Source organism: Triturus cristatus, chromosome 4_2, assembly GCF_964204655.1.
Source record: "Triturus cristatus chromosome 4_2, aTriCri1.1, whole genome shotgun sequence".
In the NCBI taxonomy this organism is placed as follows: Eukaryota; Metazoa; Chordata; class Amphibia; order Caudata; family Salamandridae; genus Triturus; species Triturus cristatus.
Genome location: NC_140586.1, coordinates 63,162,219 through 63,184,643, shown reverse-complemented (window position 1 = coordinate 63,184,643; position 22,425 = coordinate 63,162,219). Strand labels below are relative to the sequence as shown.

The 22,425-nt window shown below is 42.1% G+C and overlaps 1 protein-coding gene across 1 annotated transcript in view; it reads left to right on the top strand.

Moving 5' to 3' along the window:
* The window catches only part of LOC146832981 (complement C3-like), a 1,056,379-nt gene that overhangs the window by 535,028 nt on the left and 498,926 nt on the right, over positions 1–22,425 (top strand). The window contains exons 22-25 of the mRNA XM_085600524.1: positions 12,757–12,823; positions 13,119–13,205; positions 20,030–20,233; positions 21,741–21,816. Of these exons, the coding sequence (XP_085456650.1) occupies positions 12,757–12,823; positions 13,119–13,205; positions 20,030–20,233; positions 21,741–21,816 (434 nt within the window). The remainder of the gene's footprint in view (positions 1–12,756; positions 12,824–13,118; positions 13,206–20,029; positions 20,234–21,740; positions 21,817–22,425) is intronic.

The window sequence follows — 22,425 nt, the reverse complement described above, 5'->3', positions numbered from 1 at the left end:
CACACATCAGGGCATGTCCTACCTTATGCTTACAATGCACCCTGCCCTTGGGCCTACCAGAGGGGTGACTAATATGTAGTTAAGGGAAGGTTTAGGCACTGGCAAGTGGGTGCACTTGCGCAGTCAGCGCGACAGTACCAGACTGCACGCAGGTTCTGCAGTGGCAGACCTTAGACACATTTTACTAGGCCGCTTCTGTGGGTGGCACAACCAGTGCTGCAAGCCCACCAGCAGCATTTGTATTTACAAGCCCTGGCACTCCTGGTGCACTTTACTAGGGGCTGATAGTAAACCAAATAAGCCAAACAGGGACACCAATCAATGTATACATTTTTCATAAGGGAGCACTTGCACTGTGGCACTGATTGGCAGTGTCACAATGCTCTGAGCAGCTAACACCAACAAAACACATCAGGCACATCAGCAAAAAGTGGAAGGGAAACTCACGCCAAGGTGCCAGGTCTAACATGCTTCACCTCGTCTCCCCCTCCTGAGGGGTAGAGTTGGCAGAGGTGAGCCCACCTCCCTTTCTCACTTGGTTTCCCGCCGGCTCTCCCGTCCAAAGTGGGGGTCAGAACCGGTGGGACCAGTTGCTGAAGGCTGCAAAAGGCCTGGGGAAGCTCACAAAGGTGGCAAGCCTTTGAAGCTTCCCCTTCGTGGACCCTGCCCATCCTGGGGAAGGAGGCTTGGCACCTGTTTCCTGGATGTGCATTGTTTCAGGCCCCCGAAAGAAGCAGGCTCTCGGCCTGTGGTCCAGAAAGATGTCTGGTGGTGGCAGCTGAAAGCAGCCACTCAGCCTGGACACTAGTGGTAGGTCGTTTTTCAGGGGGCATCTCTAAGATGACCTCTGTGTGTATTTTTCATTAAATCCCACACTGGCATCAGTGTGGGTTTAATGTGCTGAGAAGTTTGATACCAAACTTCTCAGTTTTCAGTGCAGCCATTATGGTACTGTGGAGTTAGTAGTGACAAACTCCCAGCACCATATACTCTTAATGGCAGCACTGCACTTACAATGTTTAAAAAAACGTATGCACTGTAGGGGTACAGGGCTCATGCACCTGAACCCTCACCACTGTTATAGTGCACCCAGCTAGAGGGGTGACTGATCTATGCCAGGGCAGTGGGTTGTAGGCATGGCACACAGGGATGTGTGCCATGTTGACTCTTTAATTTGTTCTACACCAAAACACGCAGCCTGCAAAGGCAGTGTGTGAGTGTAAAGGTACAGGGCCTCTAAGGGTGGCACAATAAGTGCTGTATCCCTTAGAGACCTTCCCTGGTCACAGTGCCCTGGGTACCTGTGGTACCATTTACCAGGGATGGACCTGTGGCCAGAGAGTGCCAATTGGGTTTGGTCTCCAATGCAGTTTTAGGGAAAGAACATAGGCCCTGGGTACCAGATTGGCAGGAGCCCAGGGCACGCTTAGTCAAAGTACATCAGCAGTTCATCAAAAAGTGGGGGCAACCATGCAGAAAGAGGGCACTTTCTCACATGTAGGCCACCTCGTAGGTGGCTGGTCCCAAATCCAATACAATGGCGGACGGACTGAAGTCCGGCCGCCATCATAATGACCACCCAAGTTCGCCCTTTAGCACATCCTTCCCAGAATCAGGGGACCCTGCACTGATCTGGAACCAATGTTTTCCCCTTTCCAGTCTGAAAGATACAGATTGACGCAGGAGCAATATGATCAATCTGGAATGGCACCCTATACCACAGGTTGTACTGATTCTGTGCTAATTGTAAAACCCAGCCTCGCAGCACTGCGGTGTAATACACATGATAAAGTATTCTTATTGATATAGTATTTTGCACCATGCACTTTGCACTTTATGGAATCAATCATATTGCTGCTAATGTAAGAACTAGATGTTATGTACTGTATTGCAACCAACCAACATGAGGATCAATGTACTGTATATGTATGTATATATATATATTTTCTTTTTCTTTTTTCCTTATTATGTCTTTGTATTTATTGATGCTTTTATGGTTCTGTGAACCAAATAAAGATGCTTTGATGATGATAACTTTATTTTAGTCTCATAGACCATAAAAGTACTTATTGATAATATTTTTCCCAAGGGAGTATACACATTTGAACCATAAATAGTACATGACCATACAATTAATTTATATAGAAGAAATTGAGCTAAAAAGTGTCTCAATAAAAAAACTATACAGTTTGACACATTTGGTAATAATAAAGTGCATTTTGGAATCTTCCAAGAGATGAGCCTAGGCAAATCATATCTCAATCCTCCCAAATCAAACTGCCTGGGAGTCGCTAGGACAGGAACATGTATAGTACAGTGCCATCAGAGGATTATTACTTATTTCATAAGAAGATATTTTCATTAAAACTGTTAAAAAGAAAGGAATAAAATAGAAATAAAACAGTAGAAACGATGCAAGTACTAGGGCCGTAATGGCTGGTTTAAAAAGATTCATCGCACACGCCACATAGAAATTTAAAAACAGGATACGGCAAAGACAATAGAGGCTTGAGTGTCGTACTTTAGGACTCTGAGTGCCTCTGCACAATGTATGAAGCCTAGGTACCTGTAGAGTTGAATAAGCCATCGCTGTCTTGATAATTTATAGCCAGAGCAGAAAGAAAAGACATGTACATCTGTCTTTTCCTCATAATTACAGGCAGGACACCCTCAAGATAGAATTTTTGACCATTTGTTTGAAAAGGCACGGAGCAGTAGAGTCCCAAATCTGAATTGTACATGTAATTTCCTTGCCAGAATTGGTTGGATATCATCCAGGAAAGATTCCATAATGTACACGTCCTTGATTTTTAGGAATTTGGCTGTCAAACGTCCGAATGACGAGCTTTCCTGGATGTCTGCAAATGTATGCCTCCCAAAAGATTTTACCAATTCTGACCGTGAAATTAAAAGGCTTGATTCTTCAGGATTGCTCCATATGCCTGCTTTGCCCAGCCTCTTACAGACATCCTTTATGTGTGCGAACCAGGCCATTTTGCTAATACCCAGGAAACTCAATAACTCTTTGAGCTCAGACTGATAGGCGGCCAGTTCCGGGGTCACCCACAATCTACACCAGAATGTTACGGGTTTAAGGCTGATCTCTTCCCCAATGGCCCTAATGCCCAGATCCAGGTGTAGTGGAGTGCTATGGGGGAGACCTAACAACTGCCTCATGAAATTATTCTCTACCTTGTGCAGGCTGCTAGTGGTGCAATGCCCCCAAAGTTCTGCCCCATATAATGCTGCACCCCTTGCTTGTACTTTGTAAATCTCAGCTATTGGCCTGCCTGGCTGGTTTATGGGTGGAAGTTCTGCACATTTTTGCAATTCCTCCTACAGTCTGAGCAAGCTTAAGGCTTACTTTAGCCATTTGCGGCCCCCACTCCAGGTTTTCTGTTAAGGTGACACCTAAATAGTCAGAGACCGAAGTCTTTCAAGCATAGTGCCATTCAAATAAACCTGGGCAGAAAACTACATTTTTTGCTCGCTTGCGGTCCTCAACGTCAAGTTTGCGACCGCGAGCGAGCAAAATCAACATCCGGGCGAGACTTTACCTCGTTTGCGATCAGCAACATCAAGTTGCCGATCACGAGTGTGGAAAATAAACCTCCCTGCGAGATTCTCAACGTGGGGAGGTCGGGTTTCTCCTTGCGAGTGGTCGCGTATGCTCGCGACCGCTTGCGATGAGAAACTACTGCTGGCACTCGAATACAAATCTACTTGAGCGGCAGAAAACGACCGCTTGCACTGTGCATGATGCCGTTCGCAATGATTGCGCAGTGCGGACAAGCATCCGGCACTGTGCATTCACTGCGAACAGCATTTCCCTACCGCACTACGCAGTTCGCCTAGCTATGCATAGCGCAACATAGTGCAAAGTGCACTTCGCGTAGCGTAGCGCGACTACGCGGAAAACGGCCAGGGTTACATTCAAACAGGGGTTAGAGCGAGACTTATTGGCAGGATTGAAGACCATAAATTTGGTCTTCTGTGTATTAATCTCCAACCCCCTGGTTTTACAGAAGGCAACAAAGCTGTTGAAAATCTGCTGGATTCCCATAGGCGACTTTGAAATGAAAAGAGTGTCGTCAGCAAACTTCATTGCTGGAACTTTACCAGACGCTATCTTAGGGGAATCATTATCCTTGACCTTCCTGAGATGGTCAACCGGTGCATTAATGAAAAAGCAAAATAAGGTAGGTGCGAGGACGCACCCCTGCCTTACCCCTCAATTGACTGAAAAGCAGGGGGTTAGTTCACCACATTTTCCACACCTCACTTGAGCAAAATTACCTGCATGCAGTCTCATCAGAATGCTAAGGGTGTAGGGAGGATCCCCAGATCTCCAAGTACACCCCATAGTTTGTCCCTAGGCATGAGATCAAAGGCCAACTTCAGATCTACAAATATTAGGTACAAGCCGCCACCTTCCATTGTTACTGTTTTCCATAATAGAAATTGTAGTCTGAATATCTGGTCGACGGTAGAGGTGTTTTTTCCTGACTCCTGCTTGATAGGGGCTCAAGATATCTTGTTTTTCCATCCATGCCTGAGGCGGTCAAGAAGTACCGTGCAAACAGTTTCTGGGTAACGTCGATCAAACTGATCAGCCTATAATTAATGGGTAGAAAAGGTGAACCCTTTTTAAAAACTGGAACAATTTCTGCCCCAAGTCAGGTATCAGGGAGCTCCATGCCATTCATAATATCATTAAATAAGACCCATAGGTAAGGTCCCCGTATTTTTGGTTCCCCCCGAAAGAGGTCCCACGGTAGTTTGTCCAGGCCCAGCGCTTTTTCGAAGGGAAGCTTGCTAGTTGCATTTAGGACTTCGGACATGGTAATCCATTGGGCCGCCTCCTGAGCGAACTCAGTGATCATTATGGACGGTTCATTAATTTTGGCCACAGCTTCATTGGTGTAGTATAAAGCCTGAAAATGAGTCTCCCATGCTACATATGCTATGTTCGGCTCAATGTGTAAAGATGTTATTATCCAATGCCATAGAGATAAAGACTATTAACATATCTGTATGTTCCAGCATGGTCGCATCTCTGGTATCCAAAAAGCATTGTATGTCAGCTAGACCTTTGATCTTAGGGATGCGTGTGCAGAGGGAGCTCACATCCAAAGTAGCTAGGATGTTGTCCTCTGACCATTCGAAGTCCAGAACCTAACTTAAAAGGTGTTTTGTGTCCTTGATGTTTGAGGGGAGGTTACAGACAACAGGTTGTAAACATTGGTCTATGTATTCAGAGACCCTTTCGGTGGGTGACCCAATGCCAGAAAATATTTCCAGGTTTATGAATATTGGGCAAATCATATAAACAAGGCACTATGGGGGTTGGATTGTACAGATAGTGAAATTTTAAACCAGAGACCAAACATAGGTCCCTCCCATGTTTTCATCTACACTCTATTGGGTTGTTGGTAGGCCTGGGCGAAAATTTCATTCCGTTCGCGGAAATTGCGAAAATTTGACATTTTCGCGTTCCGCGGAGAGCGCGAAAATGTCAAAAATTCCGGTTACCGCAGCTTGGCGATAATTTGTTTCTTGCTCGCGCTGTAAAATAATACATTCTCGCGCGCGCGCGATCGCCTTGCCTGAATCATTGCGTTCGCCGACAAGTTTTCTTGATCCGGTCGCGTTCTCCATGAGATGTTGTATTGTTTTTAGCCATTTGCGCTGTCTCGCGACAGTTCGCGCCCGCAGTGACGTCATGCGTCGCGCGATCAAGTCTTTCTTCTCGCGATCATGCACCGCAAGACAACTCAAAACAAGATGGCCGCGCCCGCAAGCAACCACTTGGGTAAGTTGGCGACCCGCAACCATGCAGAAAATCTCGCGAACATGCCGGAAAAAAACTTCCGCATCTTTGCGATATTTCCGCTTGTTTGCGATAATTTTAAAAATTTTCGCGATAATTTGCGAAAGTTAATTTCGCAAATTCCGCCCACCCCTAGTTGTTGGTGTCCTTGAGTGGGTTAGAAGTCTGTTTTGATAAGCTGAATAATCTGCTAGTTGATGTCTATTTCATGAATATAGTAATGTTTGTGCATTATGACTATATTCCCGCCCTTGTCAGCTTATTTTATAATGATATTAGAGTTTGTGTTGAGAGACTGAAGTGCAAGTCTTTCACCCCTAGTGATGTTATGTCAGATGAACTTGCGACCTACACAATTTTCGTCCCTAGTCATTTCTTGTCAAAAAATATAATCATGTTATCAGAAGCCAAGCATGACTTAAATCTTGATCTCTGCTTGAGGCCACTGTCGGTGTCTAGGTTAGGATTAATGTCCAGGTCCTGTAGAATTTGTGTGAGGGTGGGAATATCACTTGAGTTTTGGTCTAATGACAAGAGCCATTGTGCATCACTTAAATTATCATCTCACAATCTGTAGCTGTAATAGGAGGCACAACACTAGGCAACCCCTTGGTGTGAAAAAATATATGTAATTTCCGTTTCCATATGAATTTAAATAAGTGGATGTGTATGCCCATGAAGTTCACAACAGCAACATTGTTCCCTGGGATCATAACTTGAGGTTCATTAACTGTATTTGTTAGTTCTGGTAGTTGCATGTGACACCGATCATGTGGTCACCCTTTCCTTTCCTTTTTGCCCTCCTCTAGTGTCTGACTTTTCCCTTTCTGGTTTTTATCTTTGGGTACCATGGACCACAGGTACTGTTCTGACTTTCAGGTATGATTAGACTCACCAATAGCTATATACTCTACCTAAAGCTTCCGATCTGTACATTCACCCTCATAAATTCACATATATTTTTAATAATATTCTTAAATCTTCCTCTCTTCTACTTCATCAATTTTCCTCTTTCTTGTTCACTTAACCACTTACTCATGAGGTTGCCACCCAATATTATCACCCGCAATTTCTTGTGATTGGATGTTGAACACTGATATGTATACATATTTTCTGCAGCCTTGAAAAAGTATAATAGATGAAACACGTGTTGGTTGTTGCTGCTTAGACATACCAAGACATTGTAAATTAAAAGGAATAAAACTACTCATGAGAAAATTAGAACGTTATAGACTTTACAGTTCTGTTCACTTCAGTTTACTTATTCTGAATAATTTCAATGGTACAGACTTCTTGTGTGTGCTTCGGTACTTAATCTTTGCTCAGTTTCCTCCAAGGACGTCGCCCTAGGTAGACATAAACCTCAGGTGGCCGGGTGTTCATATATATCGATGTGCGATTATTGTTGGCATGGCCACCAGCGGCTTTTGTGTATGTGTATCATTCCAAATCCCCCATAGCTTCTGGGGACAACATTATTGAGTCCCCATACCTTAAACCATTCCTTTGACCTGCAGCTTTTAATATCTGAAGATCACAGAGCAGACCAAGAAATTTCTTTTCTATACCAGCAGATATTCTCCACCAGGGTCGTGGGGGGATGCATTTTCAATAGCATGGGCAGGAACCTTGTGTACGCTTTTCAATCACTATGCACGATGAGGGAAGAACCATGCAGAATAATTCCCATAACTCCATTGTGGCCAAGACAATATTGGTTCAATGAGCTTCTTCTCCTACCAGAAGAACCACAGATACAGTTACCTGCAGTTTAGAATCTCCTCCCCTGCAGCAGTGGCCAAATATTTCAACCAGACACAGCTTCTTTAGCATTATCAGCATAGCTCCTGGACACAACAAGTTCCAATGCTTAAAAATCCCCAAAGATTGTGAAGAGATTTTAGTGAAAGCATGAGTTGATTCAACTAACAGATTTTATACAGGTAAATGAAAACACTTCTGTGTATGGTGCACACAAAAGAACTTGCATCCAATATCTTTGGAACCCCACCAAATTCTACCATACTTGCTACATTTGTCTCGATCAGGTCTTGCTAACTCCTTTGTGAAAGTACATGTAGAAACTACAGCTAGATACAGAAGAGCTCACAATCATCCATGTATGGTATGCTAGGATTATCAAAGAATTAATGAAAGTGCTTTTAAGAGCTTTTTTACCAGTCGGACATCAACCAATACATTGGCAACTCAATATTCAATTCAATATTCAATATTTCATTCAAGATTTGGAACTCCTAGGAGGTCCACATAAAATCACATGCATAGTATTATAGATAACAAAACATAACAAGGCTCACTCCACATGCCATCATAAAATTTACCGCAGCAACACGTAAACAATTCGGCTATGAATGGTGTTTAAAGTTTGCAGCATAATGGATGAGATAACAAACAATTTCCTGAAAAGCGCATAAACATCAGGTAGCTACCCGTTCTTATGTTATATAAAACCCAAAATTCTATTTTGGATAAAAAACGATTAAAATAAATTACCAGTCGAGAAAGGAAATAAAGCATCTCCTAAAATGTGCAAATGTACAACAGGGAGTAGATATCAACCTATTCAAGTACAATTTAGGGAATAGCAGCATGGTAACAGAGTAACTAAGCGTAGCCGGATCTATGCAAAAAGCCAATCAGTAGCAGCTAAGTTATGTGTAAAATGCATGCAAAGTTCCACTTCAATTAATTTTGAGGAACAACCGAAAGGTCAGAGTGGGACATATACTCAACATATCCCTAATGTGCAAAAAAGCAATAAATAGCAGCTAGTAATGTGCAAAATACAACTCAATATGGTTCTTTGCTAACTCATGAAGAGCCCATCTGAGCCAAATCATAAATTAGATTTAAAATTGGTATCCTGAAAGACAGCACTCCTTATAGCTTTTACCTCTGATAGAAGAGTTAGATTGATTCAAACGTTTACAGTAAAAGAGCCATATTGAGAGAACAATTACTCATTTTATACCTTAAATACTATAAATATTTCACCTGAAGGAAATTGTTATTCTTAAAACATTTTTAAAAAGCCCTACCATGGTAGCAGAAAGAGTGCTACACACTATAGATGTGAAAAGGATGCCTCAAATATTATCTAGGCACAACAAGCAGCTTCAGAAATTCAGACCAACTCTTGTTAGCACTGAGTGTTCCTAGAAAAGGATACGCAATATCGAAACAATCTATTGCTTCATGAGTATCATTGGCCATCATGTACTGCCACGATAAAGTGGGCAATTCATTACAAGCAAAAATCTCTGCACACTCCACCAGAAATGTGTCCAACGCTATAGTCTTGTCGCATGAGTATCCTTGATAGACATCTGTCATGTTACATGGAAAACATACATACGTTCACTCAACACTATTGCCCTGAGTCTACAGTAAAGAGAGATTCTGCGGTTGGGCAGGCAAATCTATGTCATCTTTTCCAAAGAGGTGATACATCTCTATTACATTTCCACCTTCCACTTGCTTATCAAGTTGCTTTCATTATACTGCTTTCTAATCTGATTTAGGTAGGTAAATCTGTAAAAGATCCAATTTTGGAGAGATAAAATACTTGTTAAGTGTAGTTCTCCAGAATTGGTATTTTTCATAGATTCACATTTAGCCCTTCCACCTCCCCTTCAGAGGCTCACCAAAAATAATCTACATTTCACACTAGTGCTGTAAGAAATCTCAGCAAAGGTAGCTTTTCAGGGTGTGGGCTTCACACTAATTGGCTGTAATTTGGTTATTTTCCAATGATGTTAATAGTCTACTAATTTCAAAAGAAAAATGGGTTTGGCCTATATTAATGTGGGAGTTAAGGCACATTAGACAATATCAGTAGCATGACTCATGAATAATTTTAGTATAGACTCTGGGAAACACAGAAAATATAGATGCATACAAATTTCCAATTGTTTATTCAATTCATTTTGACCCAAAAAATATATTATAAACAACATTCAAATATTATTACATATCTCAGTATCCACAAATGTATTTAGATAATGATATCATCAAATTTATACAAAAATGGTAAATAACAAAGATACATCAAACACATAAAAATATATATACAAACTATCCAAGCAGGCTCCATGTTTATTGCTATATAATTAAAAACTTGGACTAGCGAGTCATCAACAATATGTTGGGAGTCTTTTCCTCAATTCCCCAAACACAAAGGACAATATATCAAGAAAACTCTTCTCTTATAACCTTTAATTCCCAACAACAACATCGACTAGAACTATATAGTTTTGGCATCATCAATTTTGGCCTTCATCAGGATGGTAAATATGTGGTTTATATAGCTATCTTAGGTGCCGATTCCGATCCTGGAAAAACATTCCCCGTACGAATCGTATCTGGATTTTTTTCCGTACGAATCGTACAAGTCCCGTACAAACTGGCAAGTACGATTCGTATGTGAAAAAGTCCATACGAATCGTATTGGGTAAATTCCCCGACACGTCCTCGGGTCGGGAAAAGTGTCCGACACGTCCCCGGACAGTTTTACGTACGAATCGGAAAACTGAAGTCCGAGCGCGCAAGTACGATCCATACCGTCCGTCAGATTGTACAACCGTATGGAAAAAAGACCGTCCGGAGCGAACTCCTATAGCAACCATGGAGACGTCCAAACAGGTGCCCGGTACGCGCCGAACAAACCCCCCAGCCCCCCGTATGTACGCGCCGTACCCCCAGCCCCCCCATGTGTACACGCCATACCCCCAGCCCCCGTGGATGGACGCACCGTACCCCCAGCCCCCCGCGGATGTATGGAGCATACCCCCAGACCCCCGCAGATGTACGGAGCGTACCCCCACCCCCATATGTACAGAGCGTACCCCCACCCCCGTATGTACGGAGCGGACCCCATACGGGGGTGGGGGTACGCTCTGTACATCCGCGGGGGGCTGGGGGTACGGCGCATACATACGGGGGGCTGGGGGGGGTGTTCGGCGCGTACCGGGCCCCCTTTTCCTCACGCTTCACGGCGTACTTCGCTTTTCCGGCACTTTTTGGGTGCCGTAGAAATATTGCCGTCCGGAGTGCTGTCGGTACGAATCGTACTTGCTGGTACGTAAAAAGCTGCCTAACTCCGTATGAATGTCGCGTATGCGCTGTCCCGGATCACATTCGTATGTATTTTTTCGTCGGTCGGTGTTTTTTCCGATTCGTACGGAAACACCATTTCCGTATCGTACTTGCATGTTTGTACGGTCTTTTTACCGGGTACGAGTCGGACGGAGAAAACGCTCCGTCCGACGATTCGTACCCGGTTTCTCCAGGATCGGAATCTACACCCTAATGTCTTGAGTTTATGTCTCTCAAATCCAATTGTACTAGAACAGAGAACAAAACTTCATTCACTCTCCATCTTAATTGTTGCTTATAAATCACCATCTCTAACTGAAAATAGACAAGTCCAAATCCATCGTTTTTAAAAAAAAAGTAGATGCTTGCGATGTTCAATCTGTCAAAAGTCCCTTCATATATTTTTAAGAATGGACAATATTTTATATTTTCAAATCTTCTGTCCAGGGGAATATCTACCATCTGTATTAGTTCAAGAGGGAACAACATGGTTTTTGATTTATTTTCAAAGTTGTGGATCTAAAAAATAGACACTTGCTTTGTAGACTATGATACCATGAAATGTTTACCTGGGAAGAAAGGTGATGAGTTTGCTTTTCTGTCTTAAGATGTTCTTCCATACTGCCTGGCTAACGGAGTTGCTTTGTCTTAATTCATGCGTTGTTTCATAGTCTGCAGTTTTTCACACATTTGATTTTTATACAGGCTCGTGTGTCTGAATGGCATAGGTAAAATCTTGGCTTAGAAGTCAGACCGTACTACAGTGTCCTCACTGCTTCTTTTTCCACATGTTTAAATCTAGGTTCTTCTACTTCATAGCAGATACGGTAGTTCTATTAGCAGCAAGCTGATGTTCCATTGAAGCAGTTACACCTTCTAATTTTCATACTTATTGAGTAAAAAGACCATCATTTGCAATTTTTCATACATATCGCAGTCATGGTTGGAGGAACCAACAGCCGAAATTGTAAATGAAGCAGACACTGTTGTAGTGCTAACCAGAACATTTATTTTTTTCCTTTTTCATTAGAAAGAAGTAAAGAAAGGGAGGCCTGCCTAATGGCTTTCTTGTACCTGCCTTTAGTACTAAAGAGCCTGCTGTAGTTTGCCCTATGAGAATAGAGATCATCATTGGCTAATCCGTAAACGTCATACCAGAGCCAGATCTGACAGTTGGCCTACATGCTGGTGTCTTAAAATCAAATTTACGAAGTCCCTGATGTGATCAAAATTGTGACAAGGATATCCTTGTTATATACTCTATTTCTGCAAAGTGGAAGTCTTGAGTGTTTACTTCTTTCTGAATACGAAGACCAAACTATAGCTGGTTCTCTGTGTTTATTCAGATCTTCATTATGCCACAATCATCCAAACTCTACAGCATCAAATTAAGGGCTCAACAGTTATATGTATGGTAAAAATACTGTTAAATAATTCTCTTACACTGTTCACAATGTGTAAATCACAGTGAAACATGATTTATTCATGTACATAAAAACAGGATGAATGCTATCTTATATCTCACTCAGATAATGAAAAAGTAGACTCCATTCAGTCACTTTTACATCCGTTAGTCATGTTCTCACTAGAATGTTACAGTTGTGCCTTTTCTGTTCCTTCTTCCCGAGAGCAACCTGTTGTAGAATTTATTCTGCAGAGTTAGTGAATAGCAGTGGGAACTCTGCAGGACAAAGGTGGATTCCATTTCCAGTTTGTGGGGTTTGTTTCTATGCAGATGATCATCATACTTCCTTGTGAAGACAAATACCTATGCTGTGCTCTCAGTGTGTAACGTCTGTTCTTTTTTATAGCCTGAAGGAATGACAATGAGCAAGACGGTCAAAGTGGTGACCTTGGATCCAACAACTAAAGGAAAAGGTGAGCATGCTTTATCAAGAAGTTGTGTAATGGTCCCATATTGTCACTCGAAAAACCCTGGTCTGTAACATAGTCAGAAATGAAGACATTCAGTTGAATTTGCACTGTAAAACGTGTTGGGTGATGTCCTCAGGTGAGCAAGTAAAAAAAGGATCCGATTTATCAGTCCAATAGCATCAAGCCTCTTAGCCATAATATAGTCTAAACTCCTCCTTATGGGTAAACATCATCACACTAGAAGCTGCATCAAAGGGACTCGGCATCATGTAACTTTTTCTTCTTCTTTTGTCTTCAGATGGTGTTCAGGAGGAGAAGATTAAGGCTCTTGATTTGAAGGATATGGTTCCAAGAAGTGAATCTGAGACCATAGTCAGCTTCCAGGGTAAGACTGGGCACAGGGTGCGCACATAGGAGGAGAATCCAGAATCAATTAATTTCCACTTTTCAAAAAAATCAGCAGGGTTCTAAATTCCCACTGTAGGGGGACACAGGGAGGTTGGTTGGGCGAAGCACTCCTTCTAGTGCAAGGGCTAGGCAAGAGTGTGTGAATGGAAACAAGACTGTCTTGCAAGATGCTTTAAATAAGGCCTTCAAGAAGAACAACACTTTGAATAGTGCTTGATGTTTTAGAGCAGCAGATTCAAGAGTGGGGAACTATAGACACAGGGCCCAAACTGGCTAAAGTCTTGTGCAGAAGCTTGTGTGAAATATTGATGCAAATGATAATGTCTGTTTATTTACCATTATAAAGGCCCACATATTCAGCACTGAATTGTGTTTTTTCACTTGAGTGCCCATGCACACTTTAATAAAGGTGGGCCATTGACTTCTTGGCCTCTAATTAAAATCACAAATACCACAACCAGGTAGAGGAATGCACAATTCACAAATTGGTACTAAACTGATGATTCCCAAGAACAAGACTTCATTAGTAAACATAATATCCGTTGCACCAACATGAACTAGGTAGGGATGGTTCTCACACTACACAGAGTTGTCAATGTTTCGATACTAGAAGCTAGACATATGGTTTACCTACTGACTAGAATATCTCACACCATCCTGTGCACACTCCATTAAGAATTACAGCTCGCAAATTCAAAGCTTGTGTAGATTTAGAGCCCGATTGCGATGTCGTACGGACTGGAGTCCGTCCAGCATTGCACTGGAAATGGAACCGAGCGACCTCCTATCATCGGTTCCACCAAAGCTATTAAGATGCGACTGAACCCTGTTTGTCACAATCCTATACTTTACAACTGAAGCATGCATTCCGAATGGAATTCATGCTCTCATTGCAAAGAGCAGAGGTGCAGTTCATCCCTGCGCCCCGTGGTGCCTGCCACCGGGTGCAGAAATCAACAGGGGGCGCCATAGGTGCCCTCTAGGCCGCCATTTGGCAGCCTTGCACCCATGGGGGCCTTGCTGGCGGCCCCGAAGACAGTATCCCAATGCCTTTCTGTGTCAAAAAGGCAGCAGGAAACTGTCATCGTAACCCCTCGGCCGGAAAGAGACGGTCGAGAAATTACTGAAGGCCTTCGGAATGGCAAATGGGCCCACCGTTAGCCATTCGGAACTCCTGTTTGTAATAATTTCCTACGGCTCTATCAAACTGGGTCGATTGGAAATTATTACAAGCAGGAGACTACGATCTGGTAAGGATGGCTCCAAGGGTCAGAGCCATTCCTTTCCGCATCGTAATCGGGCCTTAGTGTTAACACAATATATGCCTTTTCGTGAAGCTTGAATGGCAGCAACAAGGGCATACTATGGCAGTAACTGGAAGATTTATTGTATGTTCTTTGCTAAGAGAGGCATAGCCAAGCCAATGTGAGATCATATTGATTTTCTTTCTGGATTTATATAGTGCAGGAATTGCACAGAGGTGTGACAATGCTTTACAGGTACAATTTTAATTGCAAAAGTAGTCAATTAGCAATTTTATAAAAACAATATTTAAAGAACATTTCAAACTACAATAAAATCTTTCTAGAAAGAGTTATGAGAAAGAGCAAAACATAAAAGGAGCGTAAGAAAAAGCAAAGCAAACACAATTTGCATCATTTATGTGGCTTATCATTAGCATAGAACATTTTCATATCGAATTTGTAGTTTAGTCCGATTAAACATTTTTTAAATAAAAGAAGCTACAGAGGCATACCAGAATTACCATAGAAGAAGAGAGAACGGCCAATTTAAAAACAGTGGCTGGCGACTAAGGCAGGGGAGCGTTGCTCCACTGCTCACTGAGTGAGCAATTAAAAACAGAAAAATAAAATTATAATAACTTAACCTTATTTTCATTTTATTTAAACGTACTTGCTCCTTTGTTTCGAGGTGGGCTGTTTAGAGGCTGGGGGAGGAGTGGTAGGCACTTCTTAGTGGCATGACATTTTGGCCGGACGTCTCTGGCTGGCTAAAATGTCATGCACACTTTGCATGTTCTCCACCCAGGCTGCATTACAGCCTGGGCGGAGAACATGGCCAACCTCCCATTCTCTGGCTGAGAGCCGAATCATGGCGCAAAGGCGCAGATGGCCACGTCCAGGTAAATGGTTTTTAGATCTCGCCTGACCCAGCGCTTGTGCTGGTCTGGCGAGACTTTAAGTAAGGGCTTCAAAAAATGCTACCGCCGGCCTACAGCTTGCGTGCATGTGCGCGGGCGCACGCTTATGAGCAGAGGCGCCATATGGCATTCCTCATGCTCATTAAGTGCATTGCTCACCGCGCGCTTGATCGCAATCGCGATCACTTTCACTTTTGCGGCCACGCGACGGCCGCGCAGGCACCACTCCCTTTATACTGTCCCTTGTTTTTTACTTTCAGCGCACGTGCACACACAACACCCAGGCTTGCACACCCCCCTCACCTTTACTTTTGTCGACTTGTTTTGACTCGCTCACACAACTACAGCAGTCTTGATTCTTGTCTTACGCAAGGCGCCATTAACATTAACATGTGGGGCAACAAACGGCTGACGGAGAGGTAACATAGCATGTTTTGTCCTACTCGTTGAAGCTGTCTGCCATCTGGCATTCTACTAGTTTCATTTGTCTTCTGCTTGCAGGTGGTGGCGTTGTACCGGGGGATTATCTATTGGTGTGCTCCTAGTACTGTCCCTCACACTGAGTTTTGAGAAAGGATGGCAGCATCGCTCACCCTCTAGATTAAAAGACTGACGCGTTAGATGCTCGAACAACTAACGCTGTTGCCCGTTCACTCATTCTTTATTGAATAACATTGAGGGGCAGCTGTCTAGAATTTAGTAAAATATTTAAGCGAAACAATGAGCATGTTTTTCTCTCGTCACAATAGACGTACTTTCAGAGTACTTGGAGTGATTTTTTGTTTAATCCCAAAAAGCCGTGCGTTGGGTTTGTAGTCAAACCAAGAATTGAGGTTTATTCACTTCCCCTTATTCTGTCCCTGCATCCAACACCAGTGATCCAAATCATGCGAATCATTTCTCTCCCAGCTGCAGCCTGAAATGCTTCATAAATATATGGGAGCTACGCCAAGTCGCTCTCTCTCTACCTCTCTCTCTACCGCTCTACCTCTCTACCTCTCTCTCTCTCTACCGCTCTCTCTCTCTACCGCTCTCTCTCTACCTCTCTCTCTACCTCTACCTCTCTCTCTCTCTCTACCTCTACCTCTCTCCCTCTACCTCTCTCCCTCTACCCCTCTCCCTCTATCTCTCTCCCTCTCCCTCTACCTCTCTCTCTCTACCTCTACCTCTCTCTCTCTACCTCTCCCTCTCTCTCTCTACCTCTCTCTCTCTACCTCTCTACCTCTCTACCTCTCTACCTCTCTCTCTACCGCTCTCTCTCTACCTCTCTCTCTACCGCTCTACCACTCTCTACCACTCTCTATACCACTCTACCTCTCACTACCGCTCTCTCTCTACCTTTCTCTCTCTACCTCTACCTCTCTCTCTCTCTACCTCTCCCTCTCACTCTCTACCTCTCTCTCTCTACCTCTCTACCGCTCTCTCTACCGCTCTCTCTACCTCTCTCTCTACCGCTCTACCACTCTCTACTGCTCTCTATACCACTCTACCGCTCTCTACCGCTCTCTCTCTACCTTTCTCTCTCTACCGCTCTACCTCTCTCTGCCGCTCTCTACCTCTCTCTCTACTGCTCTCTCTCTACCTCTCCCTCTCTACCGCCCTCTCTCTACCTCTCTCTCTTTACCGCTCTACCTCTCTACCTCTCTCTACCGCTCTACCTCTCTCTACCACTCTCTACCTCTCTCTCTACCACTCTCTCTCTACCTCTCTCTCTCTACCTCTTTCTCTTTACCTCTCTCTCTCTCTCTACCGCTCTACCTCTACCTCTCTCTACCGCTCTCTACATCTCTACCTCTCTCTCTCTACCACTCTACCTCTACCTCTCTCTACCGCTCTCTCTCTACCTGTCTACACCCTCTCTCACTACACCCTCTCTCACTACACCCTCTCTCTCTCTACACAACTCTCTCTCTCTGCACACCTCTCTCTCTCTCTACACACCTCTCTTTCTACACACATCTCTCTCTCTCTACACACCTCTCTCTTTCCACACACCTCTTTCTCTCTACCTCTAAGTGGCAGCCGGAGCCTGATAGCACTGCTTGACTTAAAAAAAAAAAAAAATAAATAAAAGCATGGGCATAGCCAATAGGTCTCGCCTTTGGGGCCTTATAAGTGTTTAACCATGCAACAGTTAATGCTGTTGCACCAAGGATATTGTGATGCAGAACTAAATACTTATAAGGTCCCAAAAGCGAGACCTATTGGCTATGCCAATGCTTGTTTTTAAATGCATTTTTTATTCCCTCACTCTCCCTCAGCTCCCCCTCAATGCCCGTTTTGTTGCAGCCACTAGAGAGAGACAGTCATCGTAAGGATAGTGGAAAAACAAGACAGAAGGGATCCGTTCATAAAATGAAAATACCGGCATCATGTAAATTGATAAATACAATAATATGAATGTAACGATGAGGGTTACAACTGTGTGTGCACCAGAGAGTAATATCTAGTGTGATATTGTTATTCCCTTACAATTAATGGTCTCCTGCTCACTTCCTAGTGGCCCACTGTTAAAGCCACTTAAATACAAAACATTTGAAATATAATAGAAATGAGCGGAGTAATATTACACAATATAAACAAATAAATGCTGTAGTGCAAAAATAAATTTATGTTATTTGTTTTTATTTCTCATTCTATATTTCTTTATGTGATTCCTTCCTGATTATTTCTCACTTAATCAATCATTCAATAGTATTCCAATAAACTAATACAATGGATTTCATCTAAACCATTACATGACAACTGTTACATTAATTCAAATATAACATTCAAACAATATTCAAAACTCCAAACAATATATTCAATCCGTTGAGTAAATATTGCTCAATGTATATAGCCATACAGCCGACGCGTTTCGTCCTATCTAGGACATCATCAGGGCTCCGTATTATATGGAACAATCCTTACAGAACTAAACTCTCCTTTACTCCAATACTCTTGTTTAGTCCTCCGTTGCTTAGTTCTTGTCAATACAATTTTTTTATCCCATTCAATCCTTCTGTATACGATTACTCAGTCTTGTAATAGTATATCCTCATAACTCCCACATCCGGTACAATAATCATGCTCAGTAGCTTGAAACCACCATTGTCCATTTAAGACATTCAAACATCCATCAATATTCCTGCAATTTCAACTTGGGTTGTTATCCTCCTGTTCGCTGACAATTTTTCTTGCAACAGTATATCTTCGTAACTCGCAGCCGGTCCGATAGGACGAAACGCGTCGGCGGTATGGCTATATACATTGAGCAATATTTACTCAACGGATTGAAGATATTGTTTGGAATTTTGAATATTGTTTGAATGTTATATTTGAATTAATGTAACAGTTGTACATGTAATGCTTTAGATGAAATCAATTGTATTAGTTTATTGGAATACTATTGAATGATTGATTAAGTGAGAAATAATCAGAAAGGAATCACATAAAGAAATATAAAGAATGAGAAATAAAAACAAATAACATAAATTTATTTTTGCACTACAGCATTTATTTGTTTATATTGTGTAATATTACTCCGCTCCTTTCTATTATATTTCAAAAATTGATAAATGCATTCAGAATGATATCGTTAGATAGATCCAGATTCAAAGTCATGACCAAAGAGAACCTGTCTGAAATCTTTTTGAGTGTCAGGTGGGAAAAATAGCAGTGACATACAATTAATGCCAATTTTCAGTAGCACATCTACATCAAGATGGTGGCACGGTGACCATTATTTGTAAAAGAGAGGTCATGGCTTTCGAGAGGCAAAGCCTCAAGTGGGACATGATGTGCCACTCCTACCTCAGCAATGGTAATAAATAACATATTCTAGTTTGCAGAGCTGAAAGGAACAGGTCTAGGATTTTCAGACCTGGTAATTCCACGCCTGGGACACCGGGCACTCGGAATTGTGAGTGGCAAAATTCCACAAAGATTTACTACTTTGGGTGTAATACCACCATTTAGAATCAGGGCTAAACTGTATTTAATCTTGTAATATTGCTGTAACATTGGCATAACTAGGATTCCACAAATTAATTAACAAACAATGCCTGTAACAGCGCAGCAGTTGCAGCTTCCCAGGAGTACGTCTTGAATATTTTATGAAAATGGCAAATATTGTAAAACTATCCCAAACATAGACGCAAATCTAGTGGAGCAGATTTATACATTTTGTTGTGGACCGAGCGAGGGTGACAAAATATACATTGCTGAATAGCTACTTTGAAGTATTGACCTGTCATAACTATATCTCTTCAAATATTTTGATACATTTTAAGCTAAATCCAGCTAAGGTCACTCAACGTGTTATTCTGGCTGTAGAAGTACAATATTTGTGTGCACATACTTGATAGTGGGATTATATGCAGGTTTAAATTTGTTTTGAGAAATATTTATACATGGTTAATATTGTGTCAATCTAAATTTTTTGCAGTCATTTTTTTACAGTAGCGCAGATAGTTTTATATCCAGTAAATAGACTTCAGGATAGTGGATAGCATCTATAACCGTTATTTAGGTGGAAAAATATTGCTATATGTAAGCAACGTGTCCCTTACTTTTTTTTACCGTCTAAAATAATCTCACTCTGTATAGAGCTGGTGATGTACTGAAAGATACATTTGTTTCTGTCTTCCTGTTTTGACCAGGAACCCCCATCACTCAGCTGATCGAGTATTCCATCAATGGGTCAAAACTTGGGCATCTTATTAGGCTGCCTGGGGGCTGCGGAGAGCAGAACATGAAGAAAATGACCCCGGTAGTCATTGCAACACACTTCCTGGACAAAACCGGACAGTGGGATGCCATAGGAGTGGACCGCAGAGCTGAAGCCATCAAGAACATAAATGATGGTGAGCAGCACCCTCACAAGAGGGTGCATCGAGGAAGGTTCTGTGAGTTATAATTGCTACATTGCTGTGGGAGGCTGAGATTGGTGTCAGTGTCATAGGAGATCTAGTAGTTAAGGTGCTGCAGTGCATTGAACGTGAACTTGGCAGTAATAGAGGTGGGTTACCATCCAAAATTTGCCTGTATAGAAAGTGGCTTGCTACAAGACACTCACATAAGATAGTCATTTGTATATCTAACTGGATGCTTGTTAAGTGGAAGCTTCCAATCTCAAAGGTCTCCAAGGGCAATCAAGCAAAAAGACAAACACTTCTTACAGATCGCCTCCACCATCCAAACCTTATTGTCATAAACCTAATCTTTATTTTTTTTCTTTTAAGAGTAAAATAATTCACATCTGATTTTGATAACAGAGAGAGACAGCTCTACAAGTCTGCACTTTGCGAAATGAATAATCTACCCCATCACATACATAACATTTTAAATGTGAACAAAAACATCCAGGAATTAGACTTATGTTTACATAAGTGCTCATACCTCTGAACTATCCGAGTCAGAAAAGAAGGCAAAGCAGTATGATAAATTTGATGTATGACACATACAGTTTTAAAAGAAGTTGCCCCTACGCAAAGGCAGAGAATGATGCTCCCTGGGCTTCTTCAAGACATGATTAGGTTTTCCTAGACAGAAGAGGATTCTAGCAGTAGTAACTTTTAGCTATGTTGCAATATAGCCACTGTCGTGGAAGGCACCCCCACAGAATGTGACAAAATTCAGCCCACAAAATCTGTTTAGGACCATAATTCTGCAAGAAACAAAAATGGAGGCTTACAAATGAAAAACACAGGCTTTGAATATTGCATGTTAGGGGTGAAAGATTAATTATAGTCAATGAGGATGCCTAAGCTCCAAACAATTTCGCCTGGAAGAACACTTTGACCACATGTTCAGTAATGTCAGATATTAGCATTCCATTGATTTGGGTAGTATTTTGTCTGGAGAATTTCCAGAATGCAGGGGTTTCAGTCAGTTTGTGTTTATTCACCATCTCCTCAACTGCAGAAGGGAGCAGCAAGGTCCTCAAATCTTCCTCACTCTCAAATACTTAAAATTATCTGAGTATTATCTATATTAATGTGAAACTCGGAGTCTTGTCTATACAGCAGATGAGCCAGTGAAGTGACATAAGGATTGAACAGTAGAGGAAAAAGAGAGAAACCCTCAAGAACACCCCACATCACAGGTTTCAATGTATCCAGGATTATCTGAGTTACCTTTTTTTATATAAAGGTTTTTATTGCTTTTGAAATAAAGAAAAGAAATTCATGGAGAACCATTAAAGAAAACATTAACACTCACTGAAGCTAATAGGTTGTGCACCCCATACCCAGTGAAAAGCAATCTTGTCGCACAATTCATAGCCACAGTAGGAAGTAGGTTTTGTGACAAATTAAATGTATCTGGATAGCAGATCTCACTTAACCTTGATTTCATCTTTTCCTCTTTTAGGTTACATACAGCAGTTGACTCACCGCAGGGATGACTCTGCTTTTGCTATTTATAAACACAAACCTGGAAGTACCTGGTAAGGTGACTACCTGCATTAGAATGTAATGCTAATTCACAATTATATGGGCTCGTGTAAGATTATTTTCATTAACATAGCCTATAGTCAGAACCTTACTGTGCCCCTGTTTTCCCCCTCTGCCCAATAAGCCCTATCACAGCCTGATAATGTGCTGTTACATCCTCCATACTCCATCCTTCTTCCTTTCTAACTATTGCTTTTTTGCTCTCAATCTGCCGTTGAGGCTTCTTTCAATTCCCCCAGCAACTTTCTTCAATAAGTCAAAATGTGGGAGAGTGGAGTCCACGCCTTTCACCGAGAACCGACCTGTCACTGTTTTGAGTTCTAGCAGGAGCCGACATAACCTCTGGAGGATCACTTCATCTGAGAGCTCCAATTCAGCTTCCGAGTGACCTCTCTACCTCTACTACTTGTTCAGTATGTGACACCTCACTCACCCTGGGATTCATCCTAACCAGTGACCTTCAACGTGACTCAAATGTCTTTTCACTCATTTGATTCTTATAGTCTTAGTCAGGAGATCCTTTGCTTATTTGTACTCCACTCTATAAGAACAACTGGCAATACACTACCTAATTATACACTCTTCCTATTTTGCGATTTCTT